Raw genomic sequence first — 18,914 nt, 5'->3', positions numbered from 1 at the left:
GAAACAACAAATAACACACAAAGGGGTTCCCGTAAGGATAACAGCTGATTTATCAATAGAAACTCTTCAGACCAGAAGGGAATGGCAGGACATACTTAAAGTAATGAAAGAGAATAACCTACAACCTAGATTACTGTATCCAGCAAGGATCTCATTCAGATATGAAGGAGAACTCAAAAGCTTTACAGACAAGCAAAAGCTGAGAGAATTCAGCACCACCAAACCAGCTCCTCAACAAATACTAAAGGATCTTCTCTAGACAGGAAACACAGAAAGGTGGTATAAACGTGAACCCCAAACAACAAAATAAATGGCAACGGGACCATACCTATCAATAATTACCTTAAATGTAAATGGGTTGAATGCCCCAACCAAAAGACAAAGACTGGCTGAATGGATACAAAAGCAAGACCCCTATATATGCTGTCTACAAGAGACCCACCTCAAAATAAGGGGCACATACAGACTAAAAGTGAAGGGCTGGAAAAAAATAGTCCACGCAAACGGAGACCAAAAGAAAGCAGGAGTCGCAATACTCATATCAGATAAAATAGACTTTCAAATAAAGGCTGTGAAAAGAGACAAAGATGGACACTACATAATGATCAAAGGATCAATCCAAGAAGAAGATATAACAATTATAAATATATATGCACCCAACATAGGAGCACCACAATATACAAGGCAAATACTAACGAGTATGAAGGAGGAAATTAATAGTAACACAATAATAGTAGGAGACTTTAATACCCCACTCATAACTATGGATAGATCAACTAAACAGAAAATGAACAAGGAAACACAAACTTTAAAGGACACAATGGACCAGCTAGACCTAATTGACATCCATAGGACGTTTCACCCCAAAACAATCAACTTCACCTTTTTCTCAAGTGCACACAGAACCTTCTCTAGAATAGATCACATCCTGGGCCATAAATCTAGTCTTGGTAAATTCAAAAAAATTGAAATCATTCCAGTCATCTTTTCTGACCACAACGAAGAGACTAGATCTCGATTACAGGAAAAAAAATTATTAAAAATCCAAACATATGGAGGCTAAACAACACGCTTCTGAATAACCAACAAATCATAGAAGAAATCAAAAAAGAAATCAAAATATGCATAGAAATGAATGAAAATGAAAACACAACAACCCAAAACCTATGGGACGCTGTAAAAGCAGTGCTAAGGGGAAGGTTCATAGCATTACAGGCCTACCTCAAGAAACAAGAAAAAAGTCAACTAAATAACCTAATTCTACACCTAATGCAACTAGAGAAGGAAGAAATGAAGAACCCCAGGGTTAGTAGAAGGAAAGAAATCTTAAAAATTAGGGCAGAAATAAATGCAAAAGAAACTAAAGAGACCATAGCAAAAATCAACAAAGCTAAAAGCTGGTTTTTTGAAGAAATAAAAAAAATTGACAAACCATTAGCAAGACTCATTAAGAAAAAAAGGGAGAAGAACCAAATTAACAAAATTAGAAACGAAAATGGAGAGATCACAACAGACAACACTGAAATACAAAGGATCATAAGAGACTACTACCAGCAGCTCTATGCCAATAAAATGGACAACTTGGAAGAAATGGACAAGTTCTTAGAGAAGTATAACTTTCCAAAACTGAACCAGGAAGAAATAGAAGATCTTAACAAATCCATCACAAGCAAGGAAATTGAAACTGTAATCAGAAATCTTCCAGCAAACAAAAGCCCAGGACCAGATGGCTTCACAGCTGAATTCTACCAAAAATTTAGGAAAGAGCTAACACCTATCTTACTCAAACTCTTCCAGAAAATTGCAGAAGAAGGCAAACTTCCAAACTCATTCTATGAGGCCACCATCACCCTAATTCCAAAACCAGACAAAGATGCCACTAAAAAAGAAAATTACAGGCCAATATCACTGATGAACATAGATGCAAAAATCCTTAACAAAATTCTAGCAAACAGAATCCAACAACATATTAAAAAAATCATACACCATGACCAAGTGTGCTTTATCCCAGGAATGCAAGGATTCTTTAATATCCGCAAATCAATCAATGTAATACACCACATTAACAAATTGAAAGATAAAAACCATATGATTATCTCAATAGATGCAGAAAAAGCCTTTGACAAAATTCAACATCCATTTATGATTAAAACTCTCCAGAAAGCAGGAATAGAAGTTACATACCTCAACATAATAAAAGCTATATATGACAAACCCACAGCAAGCATCACCCTCAGTGGTGAAAAATTGAAAGCATTTCCCCTGAAATCAGGAACAAGACAAGGGTGCCCACTCTCACCACTACTATTCAACATAGTTTTGGAAGTGTTGGCCACAACAATCAGGGCAGAAAAAGAAGTAAAAGGAATCCAGATAGGAAAAGAAGAAGTGAAACTCTCTCAGTTTGCAGATGACATGATCCTCTACATAGAAAACCCTAAAGACTCTACCAGAAAATTACTAGAGCTAATCAATGAATACAGTAAAGTTGCAGGATATAAAATTAACTAACAGAAATCTCTTGCATTCCTATACACTAACAATGAGAAAACAGAAAGAGAAATTAAGCAAATGATACCATTCACCATTGCAACAAAAAGAATAAAATACTTAGGAGTATATCTACCTAAAGAAACAAAAGACCTATACATAGAAAACTGTAAAACACTGATGAAAGAAATCAAAGAGGACACAAACAGATGGAGAAATATACCGTGTTCATGGATTGGAAGAATCAATATTGTCAAAATGGCTATACTACCCAAAGCAATCTATAGATTCAATGCAATCCCTATCAAACTACCAACAGTATTTTCCACAGAACTAGAACAAATAATTTCACAGTTTGTATGGAAATACAAAAAACCTCGAATAGCCAAAGTAACCTTGAGAAAGAAGAAAGGAACTGGAGGAATCAACCTGCCTGACTTCAGACTATACTACAAAGCCACAGTCATCAAGACAGTATGGTACTGGCACAAAGACAGAAATATAGATCAATGGAACAGAATAGAAAGCCCAGAGATAAATCCACGAACCTATGGTCACCTTATCTTCGACAAAGGAGGCAAGGATATTCAATGGAAAAAAAGACAACCTCTTTAACAAGTGGTGCTGGGAAACCTGGTCAACCACCTGTAAAAGAATGAAACTAGAACACTTTCTAACACCATACACAAAAATAAACTCAAAATGGATTAAAGATCTAAATGTAAGACCAGAAACTATAAAACTCCTAGAGGAGAACATAGGCAAAACACTCTCCGACATAAATCACAGCAGGATCCTCTATGACCCACATCCCAGAATTTTAGAAACAAAAGCAAAAATAAACAAATGGGACCTAATGAAACTTAAAAGCTTTTGCACAACAAAGGAAACTATAAGCAAGGTGAAAAGACAGCCCTCAGATTGGGAGAAAATAATAGCAAACGAAGCAACAGACAAAGGATTAATCTCAAAAATATACAAGCAACTCCTCCAGCTCAACTCCAGAAAAATAAATGACCCAATCAAAAAATGGGCCAAAGAACTAAACAGACATTTCTCCAAGGAAGACATACAGATGGCTAACAAACATATGAAAAGATGCTCAACATCACTCATTATCAGAGAAATGCAAATCAAAACCACAATGAGGTACCATTACACGCCAGTCAGGATGGCTGCTATCCAAAAGTCTACAAGCAATAAATGCTGGAGAGGGTGTGGAGAAAAGGGAACTCTCTTACACTGTTGGTAGGAATGCCAATTAGTACAGCCGCTATGGAAAACAGCGTGGAGATTTCTTAAAAAGCTGGAAATAGAACTGCCATATGACCCAGCAATCCCACTCCTGGGCATACACACCAAGGAAACCAGATCTGAAAGAGACATGTGTACCCCAATGTTCATCGCAGCACTGTTTATAATAGCGAGGACATGGAAGAAACCTAGATGCCCATCAGCAGACGAATGGATGAGGAAGCTGTGGTACATATACACCATGGAATATTACTCAGCCATTAAAAAGAATTCATTTGAATCAGTTCTAATGAGATGGATGAAACTGGAGCCCATTATACAGAGTGAAGTAAGCCAGAAAGATAAAGACCATTACAGTATACTAACACATATATATGGAATTTAGGAAGATGGTAATGATAACTCTATATGCAAAACAGAAAAAGAGACACAGATGTATAGAACAGACTTTTGGACTCTGTGGGAGAAGGCGAGGGTGAGATGTTTCAAGAGAACAGCATCGAAACATGTATATTATCTAGGGTCAAACAGATCACCAGCCCAGGTTGGATGCATGAGACAAGTGCTTGGGCCTGGTGCACTGGGAAGACTCAGAGGGATCAGGTGGAGAGGGAGGTGCGAGGGGGGACTGGGATGGGGAATACATGTAAATCCATGGCTAATTCATTTCAATGCATGACAAAAACCACTGCAATGTTGTAAAGTAATTAGCCTCCAACTAATAAAAATAAATGGAAAAAAAAAAAGAATCACAGGGCAGGAGGAAGGAGAGCGTGAGATGTATAGAGAGAGTAACATGGAAATTTACATTACTGTATGTAAAATTTATAGCCAATGGGAATTTGTGTATGACTTAGGGAACTCAAACAAGGGGTCTGAAACAACCTAGAAGGGTGGGATGGGGAGGGAGATGGAAGGGAGTTTCAAGAGGGAGGGGACACATGTTAAAAAAAAAAAAAGATAAGAAAAAAAAGAAAAGAATTGCTTGCATTACTGAAAATTTTACCAGCTTATTGTCTTGAGGGATTGCTACAAAAGGAGATGAATAAAAGGAAAAAGAAAGCACAAGGAATTGAGTAGCACAAAGGTTATAGAATACACTAAAGAAGAAAGTATGTTTTGTGGTATGATAGCTTTAAAATACACCGAAGCATATTTTATTTGTTTTGTTTGTTTGGATGCAAACTTTCTGAGAATTTCTTTGAGCGTATCAACTGGAGTTTTTCCTTCAACCTTATTTCTCTCCTTAGAAAGTATCTTTCTTAGGCCAGTTGTTCTGTTTATTCATCTTTGTGTTTGTATTTTTGGCTTTTCTCCAATGATTGGTTATCCTTAAATGACTGTCATGTTTATAACTAAAGAACAATGTTGATTATCACAGGTATTTTGGCCTACATTTTGTCTGCCAGACAATTAAAAATTCTTTAGCACAAGAGTTCTGTGTTTCCTGTATATGTGGGTGTGCCATAGGAAGTTTCCAGCATTATTCCAATTAGGATAGGTGGCGAATGGGCAGAAAGATGGTATTAATTTTCAACTTCAGTGATGGCAGGCAGATGACACAGTTTTCTTTGAGAATATTTTCTTGGCTTCATTTGGGAGAAAATACCAGTGGGAAATAGACCAATCTGTATAGCCTCAGGAAAATAATGTCAACCAATCACTCAAGTTTCTCTTCCCTTTCTGGGCAAGAGAAAGAATATGACCACCACAGGGAAAAGACACCATCTTCACTGAAGCCTGCTCTGTGTACACTGAACTATCCCACTTGGAGCACAAGATTCTGCTTTGAAGAGTTTGTTCTTAATTTGTAGACTTCTCATGAATCCTCTCTGATTTCACTGATTTTTATTGTCTGGGCTTTAAAGACATAGATAAACAGGAGTGAAATAACTGTTCCTGGTCTAAGAATTTCATCAAAATATTAAAGCTTGTAAATAGTTTTAACTTCCCTGCACTGATTCCTTAAGTGTCATAAATGTGTACACCACACATTTTTTTCTTTTTATCCATTGTTTTAATAATGTACTGGAAAAAAATAAAGCACAATCAAGGTGGGAGGGGAAGAGCTACAATAATTCATTTTTTATTAATGAGATTCAATTTCATTATTTACAGATTTACCTCACATAGTAATTTGAGGATCATATGAGGCGACTGTTTGAATATGTTTCCTCGGGGAAAATTACTTAATCTATAAATTGAGGATAATACGAGCTTTTATTTCAGAGTTGTTACGAAGATTAAATTTATAAATTCATGTAAAGTGCTTAGAATAGAAGGTAGCTCAGAGAAAGCACTCAAATTAACATCAGTATTATTACTCTTTTTGTGAATAAACTGTAAATCTGAAGTTACTTATTTAAGCACTAAAGAGACCAAATAAGGAAGAAGAGAAATAATGGGAAAATGGATAATCTGGTTAATTTGCTTCCAAATGACTGGGATTTGGCTATAAAGTATGCTGGTGCCCTATTAAAACTGGGACTGTAGAAAATTGACATTCCAAGAACAAAAGAAATATTATCAATTTTGCAAAATGAAATCAGCAATTTTAAAATACTGAAATGTTTTAAATAGGGAACTATAATAAAACAAAAAAATTGAGACTCAGTGAGTCACTTTGTGATGTTAAAGGTGCTAATTATACTAAGATTTTCTTGAAAAGCAAAAGAGGTTTAAAATATATGAAAATCCCACATCTAGAGTACAATTTTCACTTAATTTAAATTTCCTGTGTGTATGTGCGCTAAGTCACTCCCATCAAGTCCAACTCTTTGTGACCCTATGGACAGTAGTCTGCCAGGCTCCTCTGTCCATGGGATTCTCCAGGCAAGAATACTTGAGTGGGCTGCTGTTTCGCCCTCCAGGGGATCTTCCCAACTCAGGGATCAAACTCCTATGTCTTACATCTCGTGCATTGGCAGACAGTTGCTTTACCGCTAGCACCGCCTGCAAAGCCCTTTAAATTTCCTCTGCTGTGCGCAGTCACTCAGTTGTGTCTGACTCTTTGTGACCCCATGGACTATGGCCCATCAGGCTCCTCTGTCCATGGGGGCAAGAACACTGGAGTGGGTTTCCATGCCCTTCTTAAAGACCTCCTCTCAACCCAGGGATCAAACCCAGGTCTCCTGCATTGCATGCGGATTCTTCATTGTCTGAGCCACCTTAAGTTTCCTAGAATTTCCGAAAGATACAACTGAACAGAAAGTATAGATGGTAGAACTGCCTTGTTCACTCAGCATGCAAAAAAAGAAAACTAATTCTAGAAAAATGGTATCTAATTTTATTGTTATTGATGCTTTATCATCAGTAGCACATATTATAAGAGCGTGTGTGTGTGTGTGTGTGTGTGTGTGTGTGCATGCGTGTGTTTGCATGCTCAGTTGCTCACTAAGTATCTGACTCTTTGTGACCCTATGAAATGTAGCCTGCCAGGCTCCTCTGTCCATGGGATTCTCCAGGCAAGATACTGGAATGGGTTGCCATTTACTCCTCCAGAGGATCTTCTCAACCCAGGGACTGAACTCAGTCTCCTGTGTCTCCTCAATTGGAAGGTGGACACGTTATGGCTGAGCCACCTAGGAAGTCAGGAAGTCAGTATATATATATATATATATATATATATATATATATATATATGTTTCACAGATAACTACCACGTAGTTGGCAGGATTCGAACCTGTGCAGGGAAACCCCAATGGATTTCTGGTCCATCTCCTTAACCACTCAGCCACGACCACACTAAGAAGGAATTATTTCACAGGTAACTACCCTGCTTGTTTAACTTATATGCAGAGTACATCATGAGAAACAATGGGTTGGATGAAGCACAAGCTGGAATCAAAATTGCTGGGAGAAATATAAATAACCTCAGATATGTAGAAGACACCACCCTTAGAGCAGAAAGTGAAGAAGAACTAAAGAGCCTCTTGATGAAAGTGAAAGAGGAGAGTGAAAAAGTTGGCTTAAAGCTCAACATTCAGAAAACTAAGATCATGGCATCTGGTCCCATCACTTCAAGGCAAATAGATGGAAAAACAGTGGAAACAGTGGCAGACTTTATTTTTTGGCTCCAAAATCACCGCAGATGGTGACTGCAGCCATGAAATTAAAAGACGCTTACTCCTTGGAAGGAAAGTTATGACCAACCTAGATAGCATATTATAAAGCAGAGACATTGTCAACAAAGGTCTGCCTAGTCAAGGCTATGGTTTTTCCATTGGTCATGTATGGATGTGAGACTGGGACTATAAAGAAAGCTGAGTGCTGAAGAATTGATGCTTTTGAACTGTGGTGTTGGACAAGACTCTTGTGAGTCCCTTGGACTGCAAGGGGATCCAACAAGTCCATCCTAAAGGAGATCAGTCCTGGGTGTTCATTGGAAGGACTGATGCTGAAGCTGAAACTCCAATACTTTGGCCACCTGATAGGAAGAGCTGACTCATTTGAAAAGACCCTGATGTTGGGAACGATTGAAGGCAGGAGGAGAAGGGGACAACAGAAGATGAGATGGTTGGATGGCATCACTGACTCAATGGACATGAGTTTGGATAAATTCTGGGAGTTGGTGATGGACAGGGAGGTGTGGTGTGCTGCAGTTCATGAGGCAGAGTCACGGGTTCACTCGAAAAGAGTTGGACACGATTGAGCGATTGAACTGATATATATATATGTATGTATATATATAATATGTATGAAAAATCAACATTTTAATCTGCAGTAATAAGAAAATGATAGTCTTCACTTGGAAAAAAAAGTGAATACTTTGATGTTAACTCAGTAAGTCTTATTTAGGGTTGGTTTAACATAGAAATTTGAATAAGTCTTTTTGCTTATTGATATTAGAACTCAGAAGTTCTGTGTTGATTTTTACTATTTCTGTTTAATCCTCTGTGCCATTAGTTATCTGATATTACTTTTCAGATTCTAAATATGCAATGAATCCATCTAGCTAATACTGATTAAAAAATAATTAAAGACAAATGAGACTTCTACATGAAGAAACATTTTCATATTTCATTAAAAATTGGCTGGGAAAATCCAAAATCATATATCCATGTTAAACTCTTTTTTAAGGTCTCAGATTACTTCTTAGTTTGTATCTCGTTCATTCTCATAATTGTCCTATGAGATAAACATGAAACAGGATGACTCAGAAAAATGGTTCCTGAAAAATGACACTGTGAAATTACATTAGAGAGCTTTTCAGATTTAAAACTGTGGAGTTGATCAGCAAAACTCAAATGACACAAGTCCTTTTTTCCTTCTCTTTTTATAGAGTGGATGTTTTGAGGACGTTCTACCTAATTATTGTGCTTGAGTTTGTTTTCTCTATTGTGTAACCTCCCTTGACAATAGATGAAAGAGGTCATACTTCTAGTTACAAGGAAAGAATTTCTGAAATTGGCAAAGGTGTTTTATTTATTTGGATGAAGTTCACAGAAAGCATGCATCCTGGAATGTAAGCCTTGGGTTAATTTAGACTATCATTTTTTAATAGGTTACACTTCCCATTTAGTACAAGAAGTCACAAGGAAATAGGCATCTCACTTTAAAAACACTTGATACACAGCTATCTAGAAGCAGATTAGAGTTCAAACATTTTCAATTTTGCATTATTATTCATTTCCTAAGAAATTTGTCTGGAGGGTATAAAAATACATTTGTTTTACAAAAAATTTACTTCCTCAAAAATTTTTAGTAATATTTAACATATGAAAGAAAATGTGGATGTAATGTTATTGAGACATAGATTTCTAAATCTTCAAATATTCTTTAAATATTACTTAAAAGCCATACCAGAGATCAAACTGCCAACATTTATTGGATCATAGAGAGCCAGGGAATTCCAGAACAACATCTACCCCTGTTTCATCAGCTATGCCAAAGCCTTTGACTGTGTGGATCATAACAAACTGTGGAAAGCTCTTAAAGAGATGGGAATACCAGACCATCTTACCTTTCTTCTGAGAAACCTGTATGCGGGTCAAGAAGCAACAGTTGGAACTCTGTATGGAACAAAAGACTGGTTCAAGATCAAGAAATGAGTACTTCAGGGCTGCCTGCTGTCACTCTGTTTGTTTAATCTATATACTGAGTGCATCATGAGAAATGCCAGACTGGATGAGTTACAGGCTGGAATCAAGATAGGCGGGAGAAACATCAACAACCTCAGATATGCAGATGATATCACTCTAATGGCAGAAAGCAGAGGAACTAAAGAGCCTCATGATGAGTGTGAAGGAGGACAGTGAAAGAGCCAGCTTAAAAGTGAATATTAAAAAAACAAAGACCATGGCACCTGGCCCCATTACTGCATGGTAAATAGAAGGGGCAAAGGTGGAAGCAATAACAGATCCCCTCTTCTTTGGGCTCTGCAATCACTGTAGATGGTGACCACAGCCATGAAATAAGAAGACGTTTGCTTCCTGTCTGAAAAGCAATGACAAACCTAGACAGTGTGTTGAAAAGCAGAGACATTCCTCTGCTGACAAAGGTCTGTATAGTCAAGGTTATGGTCTTCCTAATGGTCACGTACAGTTGTGAGAACTGGACCGTAAAGAAGGTGGAGCACCAAAGAATTGATACCTTCTAACTGTGGTGCTGGAGAAGACTCCTGAGAGTCCCTTGGACAGCAAGGAGATTAAACCAGTCAATCTTAAGGGATATCAGCCCTGAATATTCAGTGGAATGACTGATGCTGAAGCTGAAACTCCAGTATTTTGGTCATCTGATACGAACAGCTGACTCATTGGAAAAGTTCCTGGTGCCAGGAAAGATTGAGGGTAGAAGGAGAAGAGGGCGTCAAAGGATGACATGGCCTCACTGAAGCAATGAATGGACATGACCTCGTGCAAACTTTGGGAAACGGCGAGACAGGGAGGCCTGGCGTGCTGCAGTCCATGGGATCACAATGAATTGGACAAGACTGGGTGACTGAACAATGACAAAAATCATAAGGCACCTCCTTCCAAGGACTGGAAAGAAGGAAAGAGAGGAAGGTAGAGAAGGGGGACAAAGAGGCGGGAAAAAGAAGAAAGAGAAAGAAAGAAATGAAAGAAAATGCTGGCACTGGCTGCTACTAAATTCTCTACTCCTAAGCTCCGATATCACAAAAGGTGGTGGTGGTAGTGGCGGTGGTTGAGTCGCTAAGTCGTGTCTGACCCTTGTGACCTCATGGACTGTATGTAGCCTGCCATTTCCATCTCCAGGGGATCTTCCCAACCCAGGAATTGAACACGGGTCACCTGCATTGCAGGCAGATTCTTTACCGACTGAGCTACAAGTAATAAATATAAAAGCATAAGAAAAGTTGCAGATAAACTACTGGAAGTGCTGATTATGCCAGATGAGAAATGAAAATCAAATATTCAATAGATACCCATTTGCAGCCTTAAGACAAAAAAGACAAGATTCAGAATCTGCTGTGAAAAATCACCTCTCTAGTGGAAACTGATCCAGGCAGTTTTGATCCACTGTACCCTCTGGGTTTGTAACTCCACAGAAGGCAAATATGGTTATATTTTAAAGATTAATTTTCTCTGTGTTTGTTCCAAACTGACTTAATACCCACTTAGGTAGCCAGACTATTTAACTTGCCTGATCATGGCAAAACTAAACTGATGGACTATCTTTTTTGGTAACAGAAATAGAATGTTGGTATATTAAAGGGTACCAACTTTTAAAAACTTTCAAAACTATAACAGGTTTAAAAAATGACAGGGACAAAATGAATATCCTAACTGCTGGAATGAGTAAATCATTTGTTTTTTTCTCAGTCATTTTAAAGGTAATGATGATGCTTTATCATATATGAAAATGCTTGCTCTGTTCCCCCAAAAATGCGCTGACACATTTTATGACATTTTGTCCTACACTGTAATGTTTATTTTATAAAATATTTGTATCAGTGAAAACATTTTTAAATAAGTTGATACAGAATCTAGTTCATCAATGTATTAGACTTATCTCTGTTACTTTTAGAACTAGAGATAGTAACAATGCCCTGTGGAATTGTATTCATGAAGAATAGATAATGTTTATGAATTGAATGCATGAATATGATACATCTATATTTAAATAAATAACAGAACATAAGCACCTTAATGAAAATTAACAACTTGAATGTCAGTTTATTTATTCACAGTGACCTTGCTATTCCATGCAATATCAAAATATTTCAAAACCAAAAAAGTCTTCATTCCATGCTACTCATGAAAAATACTTCACCTCATATTAATTTATAACCACACACCATTTTCTTAACATCATTTTGGCATTTAATCTTCTACTTTACCCATCAGATTTGGCTAAAAGTTTCTCTTAGTTGTTTCTGAGAATTAAACAACTCTCACTGCCTCAAAATCCCTCTCAAAATCTCACTGCCATTGAGGATAGGAAATAAAAGCATATATTTGAATAATTTAAATTCAATTTATATCATATATATAAATTATAAATAAAAGTCCAAGAACAGTTTTGAGCACTGACAGCATCATGTTCATAAATGAACCATCTTACAATGGTATTTACTTGGGTGAGAAATGAATGACACCCATTAGATGTTCAGCATGTTTGTTCTTAAAAATCATTTACATGCAGAATATAATTATACTTCATAAAAGACAAAAGATATATATGTCTATATACATATACACATCATAAAGTCATGACTAGGTGTATGTATCATTATTAAATATGAAATATCATTCAGATGTGAGTAAAGAGTTATTTTTCTGGTCACATTTCTATTACAGACATTATTACTTCATTAAATACATATAACTACAGTTATTATTTGTAGGACATAGTTTACAGTATACCTAACTGTGTTAACTCATGTGCATGTATACAACATATACATTTTGCAAGTTTTTTGTCTGTTTTGATGACTGTTGCTTTGCCTATTTTGATGAGCACCCTCTTTATTACTAAAAAAAAAAATTGTTATGGAAGCAATTACATGTTCTCAGCACTTCTATTTTATCCTGAACAAATTCATGTTAGTGGGTTATTTTAATTAATATTTCTCCCACATTCTGCTCTTAGATAGCTATTGTCACACTGCTCTCTCTACCTTTACCAGCCTGATACTGCTCTCTAGTTTATTATGATGTTCTTCCAGTTGAATTTTACAAGCATACATATGGTTATTAGATAATAATGAAAAATTGCATTTTAATCATGCAGTGTGTTTCCTTGAGTCGGGCACCAAGACTTCATTATTTTCTGTAAAGTGCCTGTGATGTGGTTCATAATGGCATGTCTCGAGCTGTGAAAAAATTTTACGCATGCATACAAGCAGTCAATTACATCCTTCCTGACCCTTCCTCTTCCTACCTGGGGCAAGTGTTTTCCTCCTACCCATTCTGACTACACGAAACTTCCAAAAATATTGCCTCTCTTAGTGAGCTGATATGAAAGTAGAGATTATTTTCTTACCCCACCCCATCCTCTCACCCAAACATGCACTGAACTGCATCCTCCACCTAGCTCCTGCTTCTTGCTTCTCATAGCTCAGTTTATTCCAACTCAAGCAATAGTACTTTAGGTGTACCCAAAGATTATTTCAGTCATTCCTACCTTCTTCCCTTTTATAACATAATTACCTGGGAGAGGAGGGATCTTTAACTTCCTATATTTGTAAACTACTGTGCACTAGAAGGTAACCAAAAATGTACTGAGAACCATAAGGAATAGTAATATATATTTAAAGAATCACCTACATTTTAGAGTTAAATATTAACAATTTCAATAGCCTTTAAATGTACCCTAAACTTTCTACACAATCTTTTTCACCCTCTATCTTAAAATGTACTTAGATGTCAGCATAAAGATAAGTGTGTAAATAAATTATCATTAATACTTCAATAAAGTGGTAATAAACTCTTGCTAAAATGATACTGTTCTAACAATTTGATTTAAAAATCTGTAATACCCGGGTAATGTCAGGTGACTGGTAATACACTGACATTTTTGGTAATCTAGAGAAGGCTGAGATTCCAGGGTTTGAGTCCGAGGTTTACCATATTAGCCTTGGGATCCTGGAAAACTCATTTAAGCTTCTGAAGTCCTACTTCTCTCATACATGAAGGCTGTAGCATGGAGCTCCACAGAAGCTATTAATAGCTATACCCAGTTATATTGCTGTTTGTCAGTAAAAGACAGCATCTGTAGTTTATATTTCAAAAACTTTATATAAGAATTAAAGATACACTGGGTAGAGGCAGTATAAATTATAATGAACTGTACAAATATAAACGATTATTGGTTTTATAGGTTGGGTAAATGGCCTTTTGTGGGTTGACCCTCACTAATCCATTCTTACTCTACCTAAGGGAGTCATCTTTCTAATATCAACAGTCTTATCATTGTAATTCAGCTACTTAATATCTACAAAAGTTTCTTTTTTGGTGAACAGAACAAAGTCCATACCTTTGACATCTTGACTTAATTTCCACTGATCCCTCAACTAATATATATTGTGATATATAGTCAGAATGAAATAATTGGAGCTCCTTAAAACAAACAAACAAGCAAACAAAACACATGTTCAACTTCTAGGTCTTTGTTATTGCTGACTCCTTTTGCCTGACTTCTCTTTGTCACTTTGTTGATCTTAATGTGTATGTTAGTTGCTCGGTCGTGTCCTACTCCCTGTGACCCTATGGACTGGAGCTAACCAGGCTCCTCTGTCCATGGAATTCCCCAGGCAAGAATACTGGAATGGGTTGCCATTTCCTTCTCCAGATCTTCCCGACCGAGGGATTGAACTTGGGCCTCCTGCATTGCAGGCAGATTCTTTATCACTGAGCCACCATGGAAGCTCACCTTAAAAAGTCAATCTTATTAAAGATCTTTATAAGTTTATCTTAATAAAACAAATTTATTCTCAACTCTGAGCGTAAATGTCACCTCCACTCGCAAGGTTCCTTGCAGCTGATTATCCATTTCAAATTTACCTCTTCTAATACTTCTTATCGGAGAAGGCAATGGCACCCCACTCCAGTCCTCTTGCCTGGAAAATCCCATGGATGGAGGAGCCTGGTAGGCTGCAGTCCATGGGGTCGCTAAGAGTCAGACAAGACTGAGCGACTTCACTTTCACTTTTCACTTTCTTGCACTGGAGAAGGAAATGGCAACCTACTCCAGTGTTCTTGCCTGGAGAATCCCAGGGACGCAGGAGCCTGGTGGGCTGCCGTCTATGGGGTCGCACAGAGTCGGACACGATTGAAGTGACTTAGCAGCAATACCTTTTATAACATTGTGTCAAATTATTAATATAATTCTGTGACTGACCTCAGATATACTAGAAATGAAGGTCAATTTCCTATTTATAATTTTAACCTAAGGGCATAGCAGTATCTGATAAGCAGAGGCCTTATGGTCAAACACAGTGAGTAATAATACAGGCACTGGGATGAGACAGACTTGGGTTCAAATCTTGGATTCTCTACTTATTTGCTGTGTCACTTCAGACTTTCACTTAACTTTCTTAAGACTATTTTCTTATAGATAAAATGGGAATAATAATGGATGAAGGTGTTATGCTAATTAATATATTGGACTAAGTGCACAGTAGATATTAACTATCCTGCTGATGATGGTGATAATGATAATAATGATGAACATAATAAGTACTTGTTTAATAAAAAGATAATTAATGAGATAAAATCACTACTATTAAAACTTGTTTCATGGGACTGTGTAATCCAAAGTCTAAATAACTTATTCAAAACTAGCTTTTGGAACAGAATACATTTAGTATTGGGTTATTATCATGATATTTATTTGGGAGGTCTTTGAGGAAGACAAATTTTATGAAGATAATGAAAGTGAAAATCAGTTGTGTCCGATTCTTTGTGATCTCATGGACTATACAAACCATGGAATTCTCCAGGCCAGAAAACTGGAGTGGGTAGCCTTTCCCTTCTCCAGGGGATCTTTCCAACACAGGGATCCAACCCAGGTCTCCCATATTGCAGGCAGATTCTTTACCAGCTGAGCCACAAGGGAAGTCCAAGAATACTGGAGTGGGTAGCCTGTCCCTTCTCCAGGGGATCTTCCCACCCTAGGAATCAAACTGGGGTCTCCTGCATTGCAGGCAGATTCTTTACCAACTGAGCTATTAGGGAATGAAGATGATAATTATAATGCCAAAAAACAACAATTTTCATTGCTCAAAATGTAGGCATCCTCTGTAACAAAAATTCTGTCCAATGATTTCATAGTGGTCTACTAACAATCTCAGAGAAAAATAAGGAAAGATGAGAAGTTCTTTAGAGATGAGAAAAAGGCAACAAGATTATTCATGCTGAAAATTCAACCTAGATGATTCAGAAGTTAAAAATGTCTTAATTCCAAAAATCAGAGTAAATGTATTTACTGAAAAAAGTAGTTAATAAAATTAATTAATAAATTTTAATTACTCTTTAAATAAATAATTAGTGAATTAATAAAGGTGAAAAAGATGAAAATCACTGATTGAACAATTTGAGAGGATATTATAAACCTCAAATAGTGAATATCAACACAAGTGAATATGTACCATTCTTTAAATAAGAAGGGAATTTAAGAAGAATTTTAAAATAAAAAAATTCCCATTAAAAACTGTGTTCTGTTTAAAAGTGAAGTGCAGGGCCAAAGGTCTTGAAATATTTTTATTTTTCAATGGAAAATATTTTCTGCACTTCAGCTGGCTATTGACTAAACTGCAGGGGGAAAAAACAATTGCATTGGATAATGGAAGATGTGTTTTCAAAAGAAATCATTAAAAACATGACTATGAACTGGCTGACTGATGAGGGTTCAAATTGTGAAAAATTACTGACGTTAATGATGGTAATCATGATAGTTGAAAAGTATCTAAATAACAAAAAGGCAACACTACTTATAAAGTACTCTGGTACAATTTGCAATGATTAGTGGAAAAACACACTAATACGTCTGATGCCATATTTTGAAGGTCACTCAACTATCAACTTGCCATAATGCCATCCAATTAAAATACACAATAAAAATTCAAGATTATTTATGGAAAGAGTTTTGTAGTGCTTGTACAATAGTAAATTACAAATCCTGGCTGTATATACAAACAGAAATGCCTGATTTAATGCACCATTAAGCAACTGTAGCTTTGCTCCACATTTTTTAAACATTAAACTAATTATGATGAGGTCTGGCCTTACTATATACTGCATATTTAATTTTTTTAAAGCCTATCAAATTGAATCATAAGACACAACTTGTTTATGCTATATGCAAACATACACAATATTAACAATGTATAATATGCTGGCTTAATTAGAAAAAGTTCATGTTATCTTAAATACATTTAGAAGTGTAATACCACAAAGTTCTAATTTGAACTTGCCATTTAATTATATCTTAAAACTAATTTATCTAACTTGGAACTTGTTTTTCTTCTTGCTTTCTCCTACAGAGAATTTTGCCCTATTGACCTAGTTAAACTAGATTCTACTAAGAATGAAAGAGAGAATAAAGATTGAGTAAAGACTGAGGAAAGAAGAGGCATGGTAATGATGAAGACCACAGATAAGAAATCACTTATGTTTGATTATCGGATGGTGTTCTGTTCATCAAGCCAACGGGCTAAATTGTAACCTTGAAGGAACTTTCCTGGAGTTCTTTTTCTGGGCTCTAGCCTAAAGTTCCATAAACGAGATCTACTATTTCAGAACAGAATATATTTCAAAATTTTTTCTCTCTCTCTCTCTCCAGGGTGTATGTCCAGAGTACACAGAAGAAAAAATTCTAACCTCTTAATGGGTATTCTCAAATTTAGATACTCAAGTACTAAGGAAGGTATCTAAATGCAATACATATGGATATAGCCTGGTCTTCGTGAATTCTCTGTGCTTTTTTCCTAAAAGTATTGATTCTGCTTTCTGCAACCTAGTTTTCCAGCTTAAGTTCAAGGGCAATCTACCCAAACTACTGGGCTGGCCAAGAGTTCACTCAGATTTTTCCATGCTATTTTATGGAACTACTTTCTAACCAACCCAGTAAGATATGCATGGAAGCATCAAAAATCCATAATCAAGTATAAATTTTGACCTGCGAAGTTAAAATTTATTGTTTAGTTAATTAAGCTTTTTTTTTTTAAACCAATAGCATGAAATCAAGCAGTATAAAGTAAGGCAACTTAATTTCTAGCTTAGGAAAAAAGCAGTCATATCAGAACTTAATATTAAAATACACAACAAAAGAGGTAATAAACATTGTTTACCTTCACAAATTGTGATACCATTTCCTGAATATCCAAGGTTGCAATAGCAGCCTTCAGCTCCATTCCGAATTTCACATTTTGCATTTGGGTGGCAAGGTGTCTTGGTACAGTTTTGAGCGCAGCAACAATTCAGCAAAGTGGAAAAACCCACTAAGGAAAGTAGAGAATACACCTTTTCAAAAAGAAAAATCTTCTTCCATTGTTGAATTAGACAATATATACATTAATACCCTTCTTTTTTTTGTTTTCCCATCTAGATAAATACTTTATGAGAATTGCCCAAAGGGGAATTTAGATAAACAACAGGACACAAGCAGGAATTAACGCTTTTCTTCATTCTCAACGTTTATCAAGTAAACCTCAACCAAGTTGAAATGTAATAAGCGACCTGGCTCTATAAAGAAAACAGTATTCTAACATCATTGGACATTTCACCCAGAGGTGAGATACGTTTAAAGGTAACTGCATGACTGTAAAACAATATCCGTACCCTGGGAATGACTCTGTGCAGAAAGAAATCAAGGTGAATTGAGTATCTGGGTCTTTTCAAAGTCAAATCTGTGTTGTTTTAAGATGATACCATCCAGGAAGACAAATGCATTAATGGTTTGTTTGTGTTTTTTATTTCCCTGTGTTTTAAAGATCTTTTAAAATTCTGCCTTTTCCACAATAAAGTTTCTTTCATACTTTCTCCCATTAGAGGGGGAAAAAAAAAAAAACCATTTCAATGTACTTGTCAAAGACTGAGCTTCCAGAAACGGGACGCCATTCAAACATGACCAACAACATGCAGCATAAGAGAGTACAAGCTTTTATTTCAGAGTTCTTGTAAACAAAGTTGGAAATGGTATTTTGTGGGCTGTTAGGAAAAGATAAGGAAAAGCGTAGGACCTTCTTTTTTTTTATTGTTGTTTAGTCC

General features: G+C 36.3%; 1 protein-coding gene across 3 annotated transcripts in view; it reads right to left on the bottom strand.

The window, feature by feature from the left end:
• Window positions 1-18,914, bottom strand: part of ADGRL4 (adhesion G protein-coupled receptor L4) — a 151,769-nt gene that overhangs the window by 132,153 nt on the left and 702 nt on the right. For all 3 annotated transcript variants that reach the window (XM_070467868.1, XM_070467867.1, XM_020889675.2), the window contains exon 2: window positions 17,996-18,145. In XM_070467868.1, the coding sequence (XP_070323969.1) occupies window positions 17,996-18,145 (150 nt within the window). The remainder of the gene's footprint in view (window positions 1-17,995; window positions 18,146-18,914) is intronic.

Source organism: Odocoileus virginianus, chromosome 5, assembly GCF_023699985.2.
Source record: "Odocoileus virginianus isolate 20LAN1187 ecotype Illinois chromosome 5, Ovbor_1.2, whole genome shotgun sequence".
Lineage (NCBI taxonomy): Eukaryota > Metazoa > Chordata > Mammalia > Artiodactyla > Cervidae > Odocoileus > Odocoileus virginianus.
This window is presented reverse-complemented; position numbering and strand designations above follow the sequence as displayed.